This window comes from Rhineura floridana, chromosome 1 (genome assembly GCF_030035675.1).
Source record: "Rhineura floridana isolate rRhiFlo1 chromosome 1, rRhiFlo1.hap2, whole genome shotgun sequence".
Lineage (NCBI taxonomy): Eukaryota > Metazoa > Chordata > Lepidosauria > Squamata > Rhineuridae > Rhineura > Rhineura floridana.
In genome coordinates, this window is record NC_084480.1 from 105,873,087 (window position 1) to 105,895,952 (window position 22,866).

The 22,866-nt window shown below is 38.6% G+C and overlaps 1 protein-coding gene across 2 annotated transcripts in view; it reads left to right on the plus strand.

Annotated features, from left to right (window-relative positions):
- TRPM3 (transient receptor potential cation channel subfamily M member 3) overlaps positions 1–22,866 on the plus strand; it is a 550,216-nt gene that overhangs the window by 504,109 nt on the left and 23,241 nt on the right. For both annotated transcript variants that reach the window (XM_061628153.1, XM_061628145.1), the window contains 4 exons: positions 10,005–10,145; positions 13,790–13,918; positions 16,277–16,528; positions 20,054–20,228. In XM_061628153.1, the coding sequence (XP_061484137.1) occupies positions 10,005–10,145; positions 13,790–13,918; positions 16,277–16,528; positions 20,054–20,228 (697 nt within the window). The remainder of the gene's footprint in view (positions 1–10,004; positions 10,146–13,789; positions 13,919–16,276; positions 16,529–20,053; positions 20,229–22,866) is intronic.

Genomic DNA, 22,866 nt, shown 5'->3' on the forward strand with positions numbered 1-22,866 from the left:
GGAAACCATGGCTGAAGAATCAAATTATGGGGAATGCTTAAAAATGTGTATAAGAGAAAATCTAGAAATCATGTGATGTTTATAAATTGCTGTACACGCTGAGACAATCTTATAGAGAGGATCTGAATTAACATCTGGAGAGATTTACAAGTCTGCTCCAAGAATTAGAAAGATGTGGAAGATAGTTGGATGAAGATTTACAGAAGGTCATACTCCTGGTCTCTCTAAATGAGTGCCATTATATAACGGTTTGCATACTTCAACAGACAGATCAGAACCTGGATCAGACTATGTCATATCTGAAAGATCAGGACTATAAAGAGAGACAGGAACAAGTCTGAAAAAGCACATTTTACTGTGGGCAGAAACAGCAACCAAAGGCAGGATAGAGAGATGAGTCATGCCCCAAAGCCATAGCAGGGCACAGATAAACAAAGGAAGAATTGTTTCAAATACAAATCTCCTACTCACCTTCAAAGAGATTGTCCTACAAGGGAGACAGGAGAAAGAGTTGATTTTAAACAGAAGCAAGCTGAAAGAAAAACACATAGCCAACCTAAAGTGAAGCATTCCAGTCACTATGTATCTGATGGAAAGAATGATAAAACCAGATTTTTAATCGACAGTGGGGCTACCATACATTTAACAAATGATAAAAATTTGTTTAAGAACTTTAGCCCCCATACACAGAATGTAATTACAGCATCGGGAGACATTTTCTGTTCTCAAGGAATAGGCACGGTGGAGCTGCTTTGCAAAAGGCCAGAGAGTGTCAGAGAGCTTGAACTGAAAAATTACCTATTTGTTCCAGCATTTAAAGATAATTTAATAAGTGCTACTAAAATAAGGGAGCTTGGAGGTGAACATTTTTTAAGTGACAAAATTTGTACTGCAAAATTGAAAAATGGACTTTTGCATTTGGAATATTTTGAAACTATGCATGCAAATACAGCCAAATAAACTTGTGATTCTGGATATTTATGTGTTTGGCATCGAAGAATGGGATATGCCAGCTTAGCCAGAATCAATGCTCTAAAGGAAAAAAAAATGGCTAGAGGCATTAAAATTGGACAATGTAAATGCACAGAAAAATGTGAATGTTGTATAAAGAGAAAAAGTATGAAACCAAAATTTCCTAAGAAAAGTGAAAGGAATACAAAACCTCTGGAATTAATTCACACTGACCTTCATGAGCCCATTAGAAGGACATCACAGGGTGGAAATTTATATATGCTTACTTTCATAGCTGGTTACTTGAGGTATACTACAATGTACCTACAAAGAGAGTGTTAATTGTTACTGTTCTGAAATATTTAAGCATACATACTAAAATATTAATTGACTTACAGGAAAAAAGATGGCCGCAGTGAGCAGTCTGCAGTAAGTCTACTCTCCTGAATATTTTGATTTTATCTTTAATTTTAGCTTTTTTATCACAAATTTTATCATAAATTTTAAACCTTTTTGGCCATCTATGCATATGAACTGAAGAAGAACATTATTCTGAAGCCAAGGACTCATATTAACCTTTTCCTATTTAATGCAACAAGCTTCCAAACAAGATCGGTGTTTCCTGCAGATAGAGATTTCCATTGATTTTCATTGACTTTTTAAACTTTAAAGTTAAACCTTCCTCTTATATGGTGTCTCTAATTTCAAGCCTTAGAATATACTAACGAAAACGAAAAATCTTAAAAGAAAATAGTTAGAAAAGAAAAAGAGAAAGGATATGTATACTTACATTTAGTTATCTATCCTTGTGGAATTTTTACTGATAGCAGAACAGCAGCTGTTATTTACACAACTGATAACATTGGTTTAAGGGCTATTGAAATATGGTTCTTACTAGAAAAAGCTACAAAAAGCTGGGCCTTACGCCAATTGATAATCTAAATCTAAGCTCAACGCCAACGAAACGGACAAAGCAGTCGAAAATAACAAACTTTTGCTGCTTAAAGAAAGATGCTAATTCTGCAAACACTTCAAGGGCAGATCTTCCAGCTGTTCCACCTGGCCATAATTGGTCAATTTCCCTTACTCCCTGTGCTTTACTATCAGGAAAAGATGAAGCTTGTAATTTAGCTCAAGAAATTGCTCAAACATCCCTAGCTGATTTTATATTTGACAAAAACATGCTAGATGACTCTACTCAGAACAGCTCGCTCTCGATGCCGGCCCTTGAATCTTCTGACTGTGAAAACTCAATAAATTTGAGCTGCTCTGCTGAATTTATTCCTCACCAGGAGACAGAAATCTCTCAGATACCAAAATGCAAGTCGATTATGCTGAGCGAAAGCTGGTCACATACAACTACTCTGATGTTAACCCAAATTGCGCAATTCGTGGCGGAATCAAACTCTTTACTTACAACTTTAACGAATCTCCTACTAAAAAATGTTGCGAAAACAAATAAAGACGATGCAACAGTAACCACAGCCACGAAAATAACACAGACTATGGTAAAACAAGACTGTCAATTATTGACTTTAAATAAGAAATCATGTAGATCTAAAAAGCCATCCAGAAGCAAACAAATCAGGAAATCAAAAAATATGAAGACCTCTAAAACTCACTGCAAAAACAACATGAATTATAATAAGCTTTTTAAACTTTTGGATCCGCCAAAGTCTATGACTAAAAAGCAAAAGAGGAAGCGAAAGTATAAGAAGAAATCTAAAAAAGGGACTTCTGTTCAACTTCCGGCACCTCAATTAAACCAAACAGAACTTCCATTGAGGATTAATTCAAATGCTATGATCCCTGAGAGTTCTCCTATTCCAAGAAATGCAATAAATCAGCATCAAATCTTTCAACCATCGAAAATGTCGAATTTCTTTCCAGCTATCAATCAAAATAGATGGAATCTAGTTCGAAGCGGGAACATGATAGCCATAACAAACTATCCAAAACCTTGGGGTCTGATGAATCTACAAGCGCGGAAACATCACTTATGTGCCACCTTGGATAATATAATCCCTGGGCTTTTAAATGTCCACCAGATCATCTCAGTGGAATATCTCTTCAATAATTACATTTCCGCTAGAGCCCTGATAACATTATGTGATGATAATACAACGAATAATATCTATAAAAGAAGACAGATTCTTCTAAATCACAATCTTTTATTATCTAGGGTATTTAAAAATTGTGCTCCACCTCAATGTTTGATTTCGCATGATCTACCAAAATATAGTCCTGTTTTGACTAACAGTTCTGATACTGCAGAACATCAAAATCCTCAACTCTACAGTACCTCGGACTCGAATCATGGTCTTAATGCTATAAGCCCTCTAGAAAATGGGAAATTCCTCCAGGAAGAGATTCTTCTACTTGACTCATTTTCCTCTTTATCGACAGATGCTAAAAGTGAAATAATCACGAAACTTGAAATTCTCTTACAGACTTTAAAAACGCAAATGGCAAATGTAACCCCCGGTGTGAGAATTTATGAAAACATTAAACTGAATGCTACTGAAACAAATAAAGATCAGCCCTCCATCTGGAGGACTACTAATACTCAATCTATACAAAATGTTTCCTTAGACATACCCAAGACAACGACTTTATCTAATCCCAACTCTAATCGCCTACAAGGTTATTGACCAAGATCGTCAAGTGTAAAGTGGTTCTTCTCCTTGGTTTCTTGGAATATTGCTGGATGGTCTAGCAAAATACAAATGCCAACTGTTAAGGATTTCCTATCCAGCTATGATATTTTATTAATACAGGAAACTTGGGCTAGGGATGAAATATACCTAGATGGATTCTCAGCCTTCTCCCTTGAAGCTCTGCGAAGCAATAGGGGGGGAAGAGATAAGGGAGGTTTATGTATTCTGGTTACTACCAGATTTGATGCTGTGATCTGCTCCTTAACCCCCTTGCGGGATCTAGCTGTGGCAATATTGTTAAAATCTACATCCTTTGTCTACTTAATAGTAAATGTATATATTCCCCCTAGCAAAAGAAAAAATTCTACCAAAAAACAATTTACCAAACTAGAATCTTATCTGTTAAGCTTGATTGACTCTTTCCCCAAAGCTATTTTAATCCTAGCCGGGGATTTTAATGCCAGAATGGGTGCATCAGATAATGACTTATATTGTAAATATCATCTTGAACCCCCCGGCGATAGATGATCCTATAATAATCCCTGTAAGACAATCTAGGGATAGAGGCATAAATTATGCAGGTTTGTGCCTAATGCTTATGTCTGTGAAACTAAATCTATCCCTGTTAAACGGCCGTATGAGGGGAGACTTCGATGGAGAGCTAACATGTCTAGGGGCCAGGGGAGCATCTGTTATAGACATGATTTTTGTCCCGCCGGAACTTTTTGCTCAAATTAAATGCTGCAGAGTCTTGGCACGACCTGAAAGTGATCATTTTCCGATATCTTTAAATGTCTATGGTACAAATAAATCCCCTTTTTTAGAACAACGAACATTCGCTGCCACGGATGTTGAGATACGCCCAGCGCGGATTAAGTGGATTCCTAAACTCCAGGAAAAGATCGCTGAAGGTCTCAACTCCTTTGAATTACAGACTATCAAAAACCAACTTATAACAGCCGCCTATAGCTCTGTAAGCTACCATTACTTATACCAGTTGATTAATAAAATTCAATATTTGATTAGAACAGACCCCAGGAAGTCACTGAGAAGGTTTACCAATAAGGCGAACCTGTGGTTTGATAGTGAATGTTATGAAGCAAGAACACAAGTAAAATATTTTCATCAAGCATTTAATTTGCATAGATCTCATGAACATCTACATAGATTTAAGACAGCTAGGAAAAAATTTAAACAGCTAATTAAGCGGAAGAAGATTCTTGCCCTAAGACAATCGTGGCAAAATCTCCTTCAGGCTTCCAAATTAAAAGACTCGACTATGTTTTGGCGTATAATAACCCAACACTGGCCTAAATCCAATCTTCGATTAGAATGTGCCATTGCTCCAGCTATTTGGGAAAACTATTACACCATTCTTTACCAGGGAAATTATATTATGGAAGATTCCAAACTGGACTCCCATATAGAACCCCCTGTATGGCCTCCAGTTACTTCAACTGAAGTCCTAGATCTTATAGCTACCCTCAAACCAAATAAGGCACCAAGGCCAGACAATATACCCCCCGAAGTCTTTAAAGCAAACTCAAAGTGGTGGGCCCCCACCTTGGCTGCATTATTTACTAACATCAACTCTTCCATGGTTATACCACAAGGGTGGGGTGCTGCAATAATAATTCCATTATACAAAAAAGGCTCTCGACTGGACCCTGCTAACTATAGACCGATAAGTTTGCTTAATATAATTAGTAAGCTATACACCACTTACCTCTATAGGAAATTACTAGATTGGGTTAACCATACCGATTTGTTAGCACCTGAACAAGCAGGTTTTCGCATAGGACGATCGCCGTCTGACCATGTTTTGGTTCTTCAGCATCTTATTACCAAATACAGCAAAACTAATGGTCAGGCTTTATATTCGGCCTTTGTAGATTTAAAGGCGGCCTTTGATTCTATATCTAGATCTAGACTCTGGGTGAAAATGCAAAACTTGGGAATTGATAGGCGTCTTTTAATCTTGATACAGGGCCTTTATCATAATACTTCCCTGCAGATTCGGTGTAATAACGAAGGCCATCTAACGAAGCGTATCTTTACTTATAAGGGTGTTAAACAGGGGTGCATTTTAGCACCCTTACTATTCAACATCTATATAAACCCCCTAGTGGCCAAACTTTCATCTATATCATCTCACCCTCCAATGCTAGCCTCTAACCCGAGAGCCTGCCTGTTATATGCAGATGATATACTGCTCCTTTCACAGACACCCATTGGTCTCAAAAGATTGATGGCAGCTCTGTCATCCTTCTGTCAAGAAGAAAAACTAGTAGTAAATCGGCAGAAGACGAAGGTTCTTGTCTTTACTAAAAAAAGGACAAAACATATTTGGAGGATTGACAACTTGCCGATTGAGCAAGTAAAAACTACTAGATATCTCGGTATTGTACTTCAAGCATCAGGTTCCCATCAGATGCATATCTCCTCCTCCCTGTTAACTGCCAGACGCACAACAAAGGCCCTATTATCTTTCTTCTATACCAAAGGGGGCCAATTTATCTTTCCAGCCATAAAAGTATTTGCTGCGAAAATCCTCCCGCAACTCTTATATGGGGCTCAAACTAGTACATACACCAATTTTACTAAACTAGAAGCCATACAAAACTCCTTTTTAAGATCAATATTAGGAGTCCCTACTTGTGTTCCAAATTTTATATTGAGACTAGAATGTGGTCTCCAATCCATAGAGTCTTGCGTGTGGAAACTGAGATTACTATTATGGTTGAAATTAATTTTTAGGCCCATCGGGTTGGCTCCACATGTACTTATAGATAAAGTTCGTTCCCATTGGGAAAAAATGATTCATGACAAACTTTTAAGCCTAGGCTTTTCTTTGCCCTACATTCTCCAGTTGGGTTATGACTCTGCTTGTGCGATAATTAAACAACGGTTAAGAGATATTGACTTCCAGCATCATTTACTTCTTGTAAAGAAACAAAGACACAACCCGAAATTTTTCACCTTAATGTCCTACCTCATGAATTTGGAACTTCCCAACTATAGAAGGGCTTTTACTCTAATTAGATTAAATATATTGCCATCCGCTGTACTGTCTGGTAGATATAATAAAATCTCATATTCTGAGAGACTTTGCCCCTGTGCTGATGGAGAAATTGAATCAAATGAACATGTTCTTTTTCATTGTATATTTTATCATGATTTAAGATCTCAATTGATTATGCCTATCTTGTCGTCTCTTCCATCTAGTCCTGAATCCTTTTACATAGATTATCTACTAGGCGATTATGTACCTGAGGTGACACTTGCTGTCGCCAAATTTAGCGCTGCTGCTATTAAATGTAGGAAAATAAAAGTCCAATAATTAATTTTAATCCGATTGTTTTGTATATTGATTTTATTTGATATATATCTCCTTGCTGTTAAATCAAATGGAAGTCATTTGTATTTGTTTTACTTTGTAATATTTATGTATGAAGGGTCAATTTGACTGTAAATAAACTCAAACTCATAGGGGAAAGATGGCTCAAAAGAAGCTTAAAAGGACTCATTGGGAAAATAAGTTCAATTAAATTAATTATTCAAGGTTAATGTGCCCAAGAGCAATGAAACAACTCCAAAACTGAGCAATTCCTGCCTCTTGTGACCTGAACTCTCTGCTGAAATATGAAGTGGTAAAATGCACGGAGGCCTCTTTAGCCAATTTCATACATCATTCAATCACAGATGCATGTAATTATTAAAACAAATTATTTAAAAGTATATAATTTTCAGTTATTCTCTCCCAAAATATTTAACAATATATATTTCATATGAATGAACAGTGCAACCTTATGCATGTTCATTCAGAAATAAGATCCACTGTGTTCAATGGAGAGTACTCACATATCGCTGTTTCTTCTGGCTTCTCACTTTTCTAGCAGTCTTAGTTCCTTTTACTTCCTAATTTATCAGCACAACTTACAGATACTATGCTTGTTTGCCATAGAAAGAAAGGCTCATCAGATTTGTTGTTGACTTGTTTATTGACTCCTAACTTTTTGTTTTGCTTTGTTTTAACTCTGCATTTGAAACATCTCTCATGCACGCTCTAGGTCAGTCTTCAAAGTGTTAGGAAGGCAGAAGCTTCAAAATTCAATGCAATCACTCTGTCTAACCCTAACTGTTGGAAGTAGCTTTCCACTCCTTTCTAATGAACCTTATTCTCTGTGTAATCTTAAAGGATGTCACTGCACTGTGTTTGCTTTCTGGGTCTAAAAAAGATACTGAAGTAGGAAATACTATTTTGCTATCTATCATTCCCACTGTATTTGGACCCTGTTTTCCTGAATGTTTGTTCCTATCCCAGAATAATCGTCAGTTTTGTGACCCTTCAATTAATTATGCTAAGTATTTTTCTTTTAAAAAGGTTGTCTAATATAAAGCAACAGTCAGTAGAAAAAGAAATCAGCAAGCAAAAAATATAAGCTTTTTTCTTGTGTAGTTGGTCTCAAAGAATTGAGATGTGGAAGGAATCCATGAGTTGTATTTATGTTTAGTTTCTGTTGAAGTGGTGTTGGTACAGCATTGGAAGATGCAATCAGTATTATGAATGGCAGCTTGAAATTTACAGGAGTTAAAGAATTATTTTTCATAATGCTTAATTATACAGCCACAAGAGTGGCTGTATACTATAGCCAGCGTGGATTTCCGCAATGTTAAATTGAAAATACCCCCATAGCATTCTGATGCTTCCCATAAGCTCATTTCAAAACAAAACCTTACGAAACGTATGGTACTGAACTCAGAAACGCTTGCTTAGCAACCCTGTCAATTTTCATGGCAATATACAAAACAGAGACAATCAAGAGTTCAAAATCTAAAAAGGGGGGGGGGACTTCAGAGCCCTTTTGGACTTTTTTCTCTGAGAGTTCTCATAATCTGTTGAAATTAATTAAAAATCAGCCATGTTCACAGAGTACCTGTAATCCTAATACTGACCTTGCCCCATACTCTGACCTTCATCGTATGCAGTTTAAAAGTTAAAAAAAATGCCTGGCTGATTTTTAATTAATTTAAGAAATTTTGGCTGGAAGCCTATGATAACGCGGGGCATGCTCAGTAAGAACAAACTGTCAGTGTTCTAAAAGCCTCACAGCTGCTGGACTTGCCTAATCAGGGGGCCACACCCACACCAGACTTTGATTTCACTTGAGACAGTCATGGCGTCCCTCAGAGAATCCTGGGAAGTGTAGTTTGTGAAGGGTGCTGAGAGGACACTGCTATTCCACTGAGAGAGCTTCAGTGGCCAGACTGGTTTAACAGTCAGCTACTCTGATTGAAGATCTGTGAGGGGAATAGGGCGTCTCCCAGCAACTGTCAGCACCCTTCACTAACTACACTTCCCAGGATTCTTTGAGAGAAGCCATGACTGTCCAAAGTGAAATGAAGGCCTGGTGTGCATGTGGCCAGGGACAGCTTTGGTTTAAATTTGGGTGGGAGGCTACATGTGCCTGCTGTAGAATAAAAAGGTGGGGGAAATGCTGAAAAGCAATGATACTGTTCACAATGATTTCCTTTTGCTCTCTGCTATCTTTTTGGCGCCTTTTGAAGACTTTTTCTCTTTTAACAAGCCTTTTAAGTTGAGACCTATCCCACTCTGTGTCTGTGTTAGAATTGCTTTTGATATGTTTTCTTTCATAATGTTTTTAACCCTTTTTTTTTAAAAAAAGTTGTTTTTAAAGCTTTTTTAAAAATGTTTTTAACATTGTTTTGTTTTAATGTATTTTAAGGTCTTTTTATGATGTTTTATAGTGTTTTTATTGTTTCTGTTTGCCGCTCTGGGGTACTGCTGGGAGGAAGGACGGGATATAAATCAAATAATAAATAAATAAATAAAGGAAAGGAAAGGGGCTTCCCTTCTGCCCAGTACCCAAGAGCAGAGCTTGGAAAAGTTACTTTTTTGAACTACAACTCCCATCAGCCCAATCCAGTGGCCATGCTAGCTGGGGCTGATGGGAGTTGTAGTTCAAAAAAGTAACTTTTCCAAACTCTGCCCAAGAGGCACATTACCAAATTCTTGCAAGCTACACAGCAAGTGGATTGGACTGTGAAAGACCAACCCAAATTGTGTTTGCATTCTGACAAATTTGTAGGGCAGTCCAATATCTCAGAGAGGAGGTCAGGTCTCCTGCTCCCCTGGTGCATTCACTATAGCTGCCCAATGTCCCTGCTTTTTAAAGTTTGATAGAAATATCTGTGGGCTATAGCTACGTTCTTAAACCGCAAGGTTTTTTGCCTATTAGTGAATTATAGTTAAGTTTGAAAAGGCAATGTGTATTTGCCTTTGTTAGACACCATCCTATCAAATTATCCATTGAAACTGGATTTGGTATCTGGCAATTAATATATTATAGTTGTTTCTGTTCTTTTTCACTGTAGGCAATGCTGGGACGTGGCAATGGAGAGTCTTCACGAAAGAAGGAGGAAGAGGAAGTTCAGAGTAGACACAGATTGATCCCCTTTGGACGCAAGATCTATGAGTTCTACAATGCACCAATAGTTAAATTTTGGTTCTACACTGTAAGGAGCGACTATCATTTTGTCATCTGTCCCTAATGACACAAATTTGCAAAGGCCCCCATCATCAGTATGTTTGCATTGTATAAGTGAAGCACTATTTTAATGTCTAAGTACATGCAAGTAGATAATGCTGCAGGTATTATAAATGGTTTGCATGAGCATAAGAATTTTAGCCCCTCTGTATATCACTTGATAATTAAGAGGAACTAAAGTTTATTTACTGGCTATACGTTGACATGAACATAAAGAGGACAAATGTGAAGACAATTCTTGAGACTTATGCACAATGTACAGTTTTGTGCACAATGTACAGTTTAGTGTACATTGTTTCTTCAATTTTTTGTGCTTGAAACATCACAACACGCATTCCTCCCCTTCCTTTCCTTGTTTAATTTTCCTCTTTTTTATACATTTTATTTATTTAATTAATTAATTATTTATAAGCTGCACTTTTCATAAAAGTACATCAAAGCTGCTTACAAAGTCATACAAAGACATGATAAAATTAAAAACCAACAAAAACATCATTACAAACAATAATAAAAGCCTCAACAAATACTGCATTGGTTGGGGGGAAATTCATGTTAAGAAGGCCTGTCTATAAAGTTTGATTTTCAAGAGATGCCTGAAAGAAAGAAGGGATGGTTCCTGCTGAACCTCTTTTGGTAGGGAGTTCCACAGGGCAGGGCCTGCCACACTAAAGGCTCTGTCCTTGGTGGAGGCCAGCCGCACCTCAGGGGCATGGGGAACCACCAAAAGTGCCCCATCAGAAGATCTCAGGGATCAAGATGGAATATAGGGAGTCAGGCAGTCCCTACTTTGGGCCCAAGTTGTTTAGGGCTTTGTGAATTAACACAAGTACCTTGAACCTGGCCTGGTAGCAAATTGGCAACCAGTGCAGCTTTTTCAGCAGCAGGGCAACATGTTGCCAGTAATCTGCTCCTATGAGCAGCCTGGCCACTGAATTCTCTACTAGTTGCAGCTTCTGGACTAGATGCAAGGGCAGCCGCACATAAAGCATGTTACAATAATTGAGTATTGAGGTTATCAATGCATAGATCACTGCAGTCAGGCGATCATGGTTCAGGAACGGTCACAGTTGGTGTACCAGCTGAAATGGGCAGAAAGCACTTCTGGCCACATGGCTCACTTCAGCCTCTAGTGACAGAGATGGATCTAGAAGTACTTCCAAAATGTGTACCTGCTCCTTCAGAGGGAGTGCCGTCCCATCCAAATCAAGTCATTGACCTATCATCCGGACATGGGAACAAACCACCCATAAGGCCTCTGTCTTTCCAGGATTGAAGCTCAATTTATGGACCCTCATACAGTCCACCACTGCATCCAGGCATCAGTCCAGGGCTTGCACAACCTCTCCTGATTCAGATGTAATGGAGAAATAGAGTTGGATATCATCAACGTACTAATGGCACCTTGCTACAAGACTCCTGATGACCACTCTCAGTGGCTTCATGTAGATGTTAAAAAGTACTGGGGACATGATAGTATCCGGTGCCACTACAAATTTTAAACACCGGGGGGGGTGAGGAACACTCTCCTAATACTACTACTTTCTGGACACGATGATGTAGGTATGAACAGAGCCACCACATCACAGTGCCACCACTATCCATCGCACAGAGCCGGTCCAGAAGGATACCATGGTCAATGGTATCAAAAGCCACTGAGAGATCGAGCAGGAGGAGCAGGGTGTACTCCCCTTGCCCTTCTCTCTATAAAGGTAATTCATCAGGGTGACCAAGACTGATTTGGTCCCAAACCCAGGCCTGAACCCAGACTGGAATGGATCCCGATAATCATCTAGAAATGCCTGCAGCTGTTCTGCCACAACCCTCTCAATCACCTTTCCCAGGAAGGCAGTATTTGCAACTGGGCAATAGTTGTTACAATCTATTGGGTCCAGGGCTGCTTCTTTTAAGGGGGCAGACACCATCTCCTCAAGTGACGAGGCATTTACCATCCCTGGACCCACTCAGTCAGCCATCCTTGGCTCAGTTTCCATAGCCATGATGGGCAGGGATTGAGAGGGCAAGCATCCTGTCCACATCATCAGGCCTTATAAATTGAAATTGATCCCACAAATTTAAAGAAGACCTAGCATTGGACACCTCAGCTGGAACTGTAGCCATGACTTCTAAATTGCTGCAGAGGTGAGCAACTTTATCCTCAAAATGATGGACCAAACAGTCACAGCAGGCTTCTGTTGCCTCCAGAAGCCCATCCCCGCCAACAGGTAAGACCAGAGTTTGGATGACCCAGAAGAATTCTGCTGGATGATTACTTGAGGATGCAACAGAGGCTGCATAATCACAGAGGTGTGATTATGCTCTCTAGCCAGTGTTAGGTCAGCCTCAGAGTGAGTTCTACACCCTCAGCACTCAGCACCATCAGCCAGCCTGTTTCATCGCATGCAGCTCCCTAGAGCGCTAGGGAGCATTGCAGCTTCCACAGTGCCAGAGAGGGCACTCAGGAGCAATTGTGTTGATAGTCCTCTGCATCTCACCATTCCACAATGAGATGAGAGCTTCAACAGAATTACCCGCTCTGTCCACTGGAAAGTCCCCCAGAGTATTCAGGAATCCATTAGGCTCCAGGGGAGGACCATGTTAATTGGTCCCACACCTTTTCAGAGAAGGATATTTGCTGTGAGTCCAAACTTCACCAGGAAGCTGTTTGACCATGACAATGGAGTCATAGAGACACACACACCCATTTCCAGACCACCCCTCTCACCACTTGCTGGGTCAGGGAGGCTGTTGGGTGGGCGGTACACCAACAGCATTCCTATTCTGTCTCGTATTTATATAGGTTTTCCCCTCTCCTTTTTCCTTATTTGTGACTAATTGAAAAAATATCAGTAAAAATCCATTGGAGAAAAAGTGGTAGTGTATCATTATAGGATGTATTGATATATTCAGTGGGTTGGTTTTGAGATTAGTGACTATTAGTGTAAAGCAAGTGGGACCTGCAAGAAAATGTTGTGTGGGGTGCTTCTGTACACAATTCCAGGCACTACATTCTGTTCTTCACCTCACACCCACCACATTTTCTGATTCACCACCACTACTAGTCAGAATTCTGTGTCAACTGAGCCGTGGTCAGTTCTCATTGTAATTGGGGTGTTTTAGAGGTGGGTTTCCTTTCTGAGGGTTTTTTCTAAAGTTTTGTTGTACTTCTGGAAACTTTGGGGCACCCACGGAGCCTGCTGATACCTCCCTCTTGTGCATGTATGGTACTATTTTGGCTGCATAAGGACCAGCACTCAGAGAACTAAGATCACTATTAGTATGTATGACTAGCTCCAGTACCTGATATCTAGTTGTACTCTGATGAAACACTTGCATGAGCAGATTTGGCTGTTCACTTCAGTTGGACAGTTATGAATATGCATACCCTATAAACAAGGAATCACTTACTACTGAATGTGGAAGCCTTGGCATGAATGTGGAGGATTACATGACATGCTTTGGAACCATAAAGAACTGCTGAACCAGAACATTGGCTTTCTATCTGGAAACCTTAAGGGCCTCTTTTGTCTAGGAACAGAAAACTGGTATTGTTGGATTAAGTAACCTATTTGAGCTAAACGTTTCTATCCAGTAAAACAGCTTATTTCTTTGCAGATGGCATACATTGGGTACCTGATGCTGTTTAATTATATTGTGTTGGTGAAGATGGATCGTTGGCCTTCCATGCAGGAATGGATCGTTATTTCGTATATTTTCACAATGGGAATAGAGAAGATGAGAGAGGTAATATTATTTTGAAAGACCTGGAAATAGAATTAATTTCTATAGTTTTCTGTTTCCTCTGAAGATCAATTTGTTGTAAATTTATCAGAAATGTTGAGATCCTGAGCTCTCTTTTGCTGGCGGGAGCATCCCATGAAAGGAGGTTCATTAATTGGTTCTCTCTTGCTGGTTCAAGAGGCAATTTTTGCTGATTTTTCCCTTCCCCCTGAAACACCTTTTCCCCCACCCCGGAAAATCTGCTCTGGAGGTCTGGGAGACCTCCTGAATAGGGGGAGCTGGTTGAGTGAAAATAGCCTTCCCCCCCTCCACTGATAGGATTCTCTACTGGATGAAAAGCCCATTCACAGGGCAGAAAACAGATTTAGGATACAAGTCAATGTCTTGTTTTCTTTAAAGTTATAAAGCAAAACAAAACTCTGTAAAGAAAGCAGAATTTCAATTTTCATACCCTACTTTTCCCCCCTTATGAGTATGGTGTATTCATGGCTAATAAATCATTGTTAAGTTTCTGAGTTGGGTTTAGATGATCAAATAAGCCATGGTTTAATAAAATATGGCTTAGTGTTTCATGTGAACCAGGCTAATGATTCCCTTTCTTAGAATCCCATATAGTAGCTATATATCACACACACACCCGGCAAATGACAGTTTTGGAGGGCAAATTTAATTGGGAAAGTGGCATATGTTGGGGCACTGTGGTCATGATCCAATCCTATCTCCCATGGCTGATTAAAAGAAAAACAACTTTGGACAGCACAGAACTTCTGTATTGCATGTCTACTTGCACCCTAAAATCGTAGGGTCAGATTATTCTGACAAGTTCAATTAATACTGGTTTTCTGAAGTTTACATTGTACTAGACATGATGCTTTTTAGAGTAACATCAGCACACATGTATGCACACTTACACTCATGATCCCTGGTGATAAAACACGTTAGTGCATATTTGCATTTTCCTCTCACTCATGAAGGTCTCTGGAGCAACAATAAACATCAGCCTTCCAGCAGTCACCAAAAATAAATTTTGCTTCCAGAAATCCACTCTTGAGAGCTTGAGGTTTAAGTACAGCTGCTCAAATTGTACTATGATCTCACTTAAATTGCTTTGTAGTATGGTACAGTGAAGAAAATAATGCTCACGTCCACAAGAGGGCTCCTCAACATTGATAAAGGGCCTCCACCAAAATTCAAGAGAGTTGACTATTGTCAGTGATACTAATGCTACATTTTTCAAAGAAATGTTTTCATCTAGATTACTGTCTTTTTTATTTAATTGTATTCCATCTGTAAATAATTTTTGAAAAAATGCTTGTTGAAATATAAATATCAATGCCTAAAGAATGTGAATTATGAGTCATTCTCTGTGAATGTTCTCTTGTCACTGTTATTTGTATTTCAACAAGGATTTTTTTTAAAAAAAAGATGGAATAAAATTAAATAAAAAGATGATTCATATAATAAAGAGATGAAACATAGTTTATTTATTTATTTGTTTATATCCCGCCCTTCCTTTCAGTAGATGCCTAGTGGTAGTTCCAGTGGTAGATACTCAAAGCATGCTCTATTTCTAAAATGCAGAGCAGCTGTTTGTGCTAATTATCACTAAATAATTTTTATAAACTAAAATGAACAGCTTCACAGTCTTTTACTGAGATGATGTATAAAACAAAAGGAGTCTTAATATTTTCCAACCAGAATATAGTCATTAAAAGTTGTATTCAAGCATTAAATCAGACTTTTAAAAGAAACATGTAACCAAAGTCTTGCCTTTTAAAAGCACTTTTTGCTTATAATAGGAAAGAAGGATCACTTTCTGAATTAGATCAGCTTTTTAAAAAAATATATACTCAGAAAAATGTAAATAACCAGCAGTATATAAGAACATTGTCCAGTCCCTGTGAAGTTCATGTAAGTATACAGTGGGAAGACAGGACCAAGCACTCTGCACTCTTCACTGTAAAACTAGCACATATCTGACCAAATCTAACTCTCAGGGACAGTAAATTAAAAAAACATCCTTCCCCCATGGTGTGGCTGTGCCATGCTATGGCTGGCCTGGCGAGAGAAGGACCCTTCTGCTCCATCCACCCTATGCAAGCATCCAGCAGCCTGGGCTCTAGCTGCAAGTTGCCTCCCACTTCCCTTGTAGGTTATAATATCACTGAGGCCAGGGCACAGCTGCACAGTTGTGTTTCCCAACTCTTATGCATCACTGATGCATTATGATTGGCATAAGAGGACTTTGTCAAATTGTTTTTGCCTATATGGTATATGAATACTTGCTATGCTTTCTCCATGTGTAAGGCTTAAAATGAAGCTACAAGTATAATCCCTGCATCCTTCTTTCATGTTGTCTAGATATTAATGTCAGAACCTGGGAAGTTGCTGCAGAAAGTGAAAGTGTGGCTCCAAGAATATTGGAACGTTACTGATCTCATTGCTATTCTCCTATTCTCTGTGGGCATGGTACTTCGCCTCCAAGATCTGCCACTCAGAAGTGATGGTCGTGTCATATATTGTGTCAACATCATTTACTGGTATATCCGATTGCTAGACATCTTCGGGGTGAACAAGTATTTGGGGCCATATGTAATGATGATTGGGAAAATGGTAAGAAAGAGTTTCGCATCCTTTCTTTTCATATTGAATGTTGTAACTGAAACAATAGAAGGTTTAATGTTAAGACTGCCTCCAGGCAACTCAAAACCCTTGCAGTTTATCCACCAGAAGACATGAGTCTTTTCCAAGTCTTTATCTGTACCACGCCACTTCATTTTGTTATAGCAGGCTTTTATGTTTGGTCTCCAGCATCTGCGAAGAGATTTTTTTTTGACAGCAAGGCTTTTCCCTTTTCTTGCCATGTTTTTTGATTATTTATTTAGGTTTATTTAGAGCAGTACTGTTTTTAAAAGGCTAAAAATAGACAATACATTTTAATTGCATTATAAAAAGTCACAGGCTAAAATAGTTGTTTTTTACATTATATCTAGCCTTTCTATCCAAAAAAATCCAGACATCTATGTACATATTTTTAAGTTACATTCAAAGCTCAAAAAACCTGAATGGCATGGAAGCTGCCAGAATCTGTAATTATTAATTTTATTTATAAAATCACACATGAGTCTAAGCTGTTTCTTCCAGTTCCCTCAGCTAAAATAAGGATTTAGGACAGCTGTTCCCAGCTGATTGTCAGGGCTTTGGCTATGCAGGGTTGTCTTCAAGCACCAACAATCAGCAGATCATTGGTGTTTGTAGAGAGCTCCACACTGTGTTTTGAAGCCCTGACAATCAGTTCATAGTCAGGGCTTCAAAACACCTTACAAATAGCTTTGTAGGTGCTGTGGATCAGCTGGTTGGTGTTTCTTGTAAAAACACTTTTTTGGTCTAGCCATGACTTTGTGTCCCACATCTGATGTCATATATGGTGTCAAGTGTAGAGTAAGTGGGACTGGCTTAGCCAAAATGGCTTGATGGACCAAATGGGGTGGCCTGAAGGGCCTAATTGGCCTAGACTTACGGTTGGTTCATACATATATGTACAACATTTAATTCCACACTTTTGGTCATCCAAGAGATGATGATTCACAACTGAATGTATGAATACAGTAGAGCCTATTGAAAAGCTTTGTGGGTGTGGTGATATAGTGTGAAAATTGTTGGCTCTCCAATGGCCAATCACAAATACAAGCACATTGCCTGATATTGCATATGTAAACTGATCTTCAGTAAGATTTTGAAAGAAAAGGCTACTGCATTATTTTCTTCTGTTTGGGAGTAAAAGTTTGAACAGCACATGGCCTTGATCTTGGTAGAAACACAGAAAAAAAAAGCTGCCTCTTTTGGGTAGAACTTTTCTTGACCTAAAATATTCAAGTTACTGAATCTCCTGCTGTTATGTCCAAAAAGATTTAAGTGTTTGAATTTCTTACATTTCTTGTATGTATGTATTTCATGCAGTTTGCAACTTCTGTTACAGCCTTTAGGCTTCATGCAGAAATGTTTCAACTTCTGCAGAATCTTAAAAAATAATCAGATTGTATCCAGTTGTGTCTTTCCAATGACAGGAGGCACTTTGATCCCAGTGGAAGCTTCCATGAACGGAAGAGGGAGAAGATGGTATTTGCTGATTCCCTCTTCTTGCTGCAGCATCCTCTGCCCCTCCCAAATCTGTTCCAGAAAGCTGGGAGACTCTTTAGAACAAGGGTCACCAACCTTGTTTAGGTCCAAGGGCATAGTTGAATTTTTGAGCAAATGCCATGGGTGCCACTCCTCTGGTCACTTTGCTCCTCCCTCCACTCCCCGGGATCACCCTCCCCACTCCAACAGACAGAAAGAGAGAAAGCACATGCAAATGCACTTCATTTTTATTTATTATTTATTTATTTTATTTATTAGATTTATATCCCGCCCTTCCTCCTAGGAGCCCAGGGCAGCAAACAAAAACACTAAAAAATCATAAAAAATAGAAATTTAAAGGCCCTTTTAAGGGCCACCTACCTTTTCACAAAAGAAACAGTTTGGTTTCTTTTAAGATATGTCGCTTAAATAACCTTGATAATAACATAATGGTGGTCCCCATAAGAGCCAGAGGTTTTATTCAGATAATATGTATCCAAGTTAGTTTATTTATTTATTTATTATTTGATTTATATTCCGTCCTTCCTCCCAGCAGGAGCTTATTTTTTAGTTGCATATTTGCATTTGATAGAGTAGCACAGCTAAGTAACAAAGAGGGGTTGTGGTTACTTCTAGACACTAAAAATTTTGGATAAATGAAAGGAATGAGCAGCTTGGTTTCCATAGCCTGTCTATCCTTGCTACGTAGCTGCTATTAACACTGTTGTTCCTGTATCAGTGCAGAAATTGTGATCTCCACACTATATGTGATTTAAGAGCCCACTTTACTGACAACCCTGCTCCTTCTACCTCGCCTTTTTATTTAATTACTTATGGAATCCCAGGTTACCATATATAGCCTTATCTCACGGTCTTACCACTAAAAAAAACCCCATGTAACTAATTGCACTTTAAAAAAGAGGTGGCAACAGTGCATTTCTCATGGATTGTCTTGGAAATGTTTACGACCTCTTTTAGGAAACTTGTGTGTTGCTATAGAGGGTCTGAGTAAAAGCTTGATCCAGCAGAATTATTCTGCTCCTTGAAAGGCACATATAGCTGAAAGAGGAAGGGGAAAAGAGTCTCAACTCTTCCAACTTCCTACTTCAGCTCTATGTAATTTTCAAAATAGAAAAAGGTAACCACCATCACCACTTCTTGGCCAAAGGTATAATTAAGGGGTGGGAGTCAGAAGCTTTGTAGGTGCCAGGGGAAGATCTCAAGGGTGCCATTTGGTACCCCCTGTTTTATAACAGACAACCCCTATCAAGTATCCCTAAAATATGCATGGTATTGTTGCATGCACCCCAATCTCTGAGCAATTTCAAGGGGTTTCAATGCTTACCCGGGCTTCGGAATGAAGGTCAGTGGAGGCTGTGGTATCTTTAGGATATATGGTTTTATTTATACACATATACAACCTGAGCATAAGATGGAAGGACTCACAGCATTAACACCCCAACAGATTTTGCTTCCCCATTAGGTTTCCAAGACATGGCCTTGGATTCAGCACAGAGAGCAAGCCTCTCTGTGTCTTTCCAGTTCTCAGCTTCACATCAGACTAAAAACACATGTCCCAACCAGGTGAGGGCTACCAAATGCTCTTAATCAAATCTTTAGACATGTTAATGGGGACACCTGACAGACTTTGCCGGGCTTATTAGATCAACAAAAAACTGGCTTGACCAATACAGCAGGTTTCACTGCTACAACTCCATCTCTACAGATAACAAAATCATACACTGAAAGTGGACCCAAAGACATCATCAGACCCCCACCCACTAATCCTATAACAATATTTTATGCAATTTCTAACTTTTGTTATAGCCTTTAGGCTAATGTAGAAATGTTTCTGTAGCATCATATATTGGGTTGTATCCAAGTACAGCTTGTTAGGAGGATTGGGGTGTTTGAATGATTTGGTCCTTATCCTTTGCAAACTTTTTCACTCACCTCATAGCAAGACAAAGTAGATATATTTCTCTCTGTGTCTCTCTTCTTTTCTTTCCTTTTTTTCAGATGATAGACATGATGTATTTTGTCATTATTATGTTGGTAGTTCTGATGAGTTTTGGTGTTGCAAGACAGGCAATACTTTTTCCCAATGAAGAGCCTTCATGGAAACTGGCGAAGAATATTTTTTATATGCCATATTGGATGATCTATGGGGAAGTGTTTGCAGACCAGATAGACCGTAAGCAAGTTTATGATTCTCATACTCCAAAGTCAGGTATCAAACTCCAATCAGGTGATGTCTTACAAGATCATTTTTAACACTCTCAATAAATGGCTCAGGACAGAGGACTCAAAACATCACAGGAAAGTACAATGTGAAAAAAATATGTTCATCACTGCCACTTAAAATTGTTAATTTCAGAATGTAGTATTAACATTTCCTAATAAACACGTTCATAAGCTATGTTTTTCCTTTTTAACACATGTAAATCACATTCAAACTGACAAATTTTATTATTTTAATTATTAATATGAGGAAACGTCTTAGATGTCAATGATGTCGAATGGTACATTTAAGACATAAGGTATATCTACACGACAAACATGCATTGATTTTCTTCCAGTTTAACGGTCATGGCATCTCCCAAAGAATCCTGGGGATTGTAGTTTGTGTGAAAGCGCTTAGGATTCTTTCAGAGATCCAAGCATCCCTCACAGGACTGCAGTTTCCTGGGAAGATGTAGTGACTGTTACACCAATTTAAATCTGTAATGTAGATTATACCACATTATTTCATCTTTTTCCCATCCATTAGGTTGCTTTTGAAACATACACATCAAACCCAGTTAGTTACCAAACATTTAGTTCTGAAAGTGATTTGACTAGATCTTTGGCTGGTGCTATAGTTGCAGTTAGTAACATTCTGCTGGTTTATGCCAGCCATCTGCTGCCACTAACATATTGACAAAATAATATTTATTAAAAGATTAGGAAAGGGTTTTCCCAACTATTAAGCAAGAAAAGTTGGTTGCATTATACACTCTTTGAAGTTGGTGTAGTATAATGGCTAAGAGACTGAGCTATGAACTGGGAAGTCCCTAGTTTGAATTTTATCTTCACTATGAATTCTTTGGGTGGACTTAGGCAAACCATTGTCTCAGCCTCAGTTCCCCCATCTGCAGTGTGAAGGATAATAATTGTGACTTACCTTATATGGTAGTTGTAAGTATTAAAACTAGAAAACACATGTGAGGTTCTTTGAACTCTTGAAAGCACTATACAAATGTTAAGTACTATTATTTCAAATCTCCACATATATATTGCCCTAAAAAATCATTTGTCTAGCGATCTGAAAATGTCAATGTTCTATTTTAATGAAGCCCAGTGTAACATGTCAAAGCAGATCAGTGCTAATCAAATTGTGCAGCGATAGGAATTTAGCTCAACGACGAGAAGAGGAACCCCATCGTTAACACAGGCAGGCATGTAAGAGGAAACTAGTTTTCAGTTTGCATGTACTTGGATGGCATTTAAAAGTGAAGCCTTGTTCCATTGGTAGTTAGAAACTATTCCATCTGTGCTAGTAAATCCATTGTGACATCAACTGCATCCTTAAGGAATGCCTGTACTTCCATAGTACAGACCATGTGTTCTTGCAGAATTCAAGAACATGGATTGTAAAAAGAGGCAGTTTGGTTTTTCCAGGTCTAGATAAAATGTATTCATCGGCTATGGCATTCACCTTTACCTTCTCCTTCACGATATTCCCACATAGTAAGAATTTTTGCTAGAAACCATTCTGTTCTCTTCATCCTAATGGTTATAAAAATCTATACCATCTTTAGAAAAGGGCTTTCCTCTTGCAAATCATCCTTCCTTTTTTGCTGTTAATAGTAGCATGGCATTCAAGCAAACAAAAAAGCTGGCATCCATGGCATTTTCCTCCTGAATTTATCTTTCCACTTTCTTCCATCTTTTCCCCCAATATTTCAGGAATCTTCCTTTTTGGGGTATTGAGGAAGAGTGGAGACAGGGGGAGAGTCACAACGTTTGGGATTTCTTTTCACAAATATCTGTTCCTCTACAGTGGCCATTTATTGATGTTGCACTAAGAATCTGGCATAGTGCAACACATTCTGCAGCAATCTGGCTGGGGGAAAGGTGCTTCTTCTTAAGCAGTGTGCTGATTGTAGTTTAGAACCATGCAAGTGGAGAAGGGACAGGACAAGAGATGAGTGTAGCTGCAAATGTCTTTTAACAGGGTGGCAAATGCTAAGATATCACAAAAATATTTAGAGAAATCTGTTTTAAGTAATTATTATTACTAATCATCTGAACTTTGCATGAAGTTGCAAAAGTGATAACTGCAATATCACACACATCTTATTATCACTAGCCAGGTTTGAATGAGCTTGCACCATCCCTCTCTTGGAAGAATTGATAATAGTTTATTTGGGATTAACGAGTCCTTGTGCTGTCAGCATTCAGACAGGAAAAGTGGAGTTTGCCAGCTCTTGTGGTATGTAAATATTTGAAAGGATCTATTAAATCTCCATGATTTTTGGCTAATTGCTTGACAGAGCAGCCAGTGTTTGTGTTACTGATAGATTTCTGCACAAAACAGAATTACAAAGCAAAAGACAGACAGCAAATGTTTTACCACATTCAGGGAATAATTTTAGACAGCCAAACCTAGGTAAAAGTCTGAATCTGTCTGAGAGAGAAGAAACCTGGGCTGGAGTATATGATGTCTTACAGAATTCCTTCAGCCTCCAAAACTGTTCTTATGCGGGAACTTAAGTCTAGATTCTATTTTAGTATAATACATTACATGATTTCTTATATATGACATGGGAATAAATTGTCTTTAAAAAGTT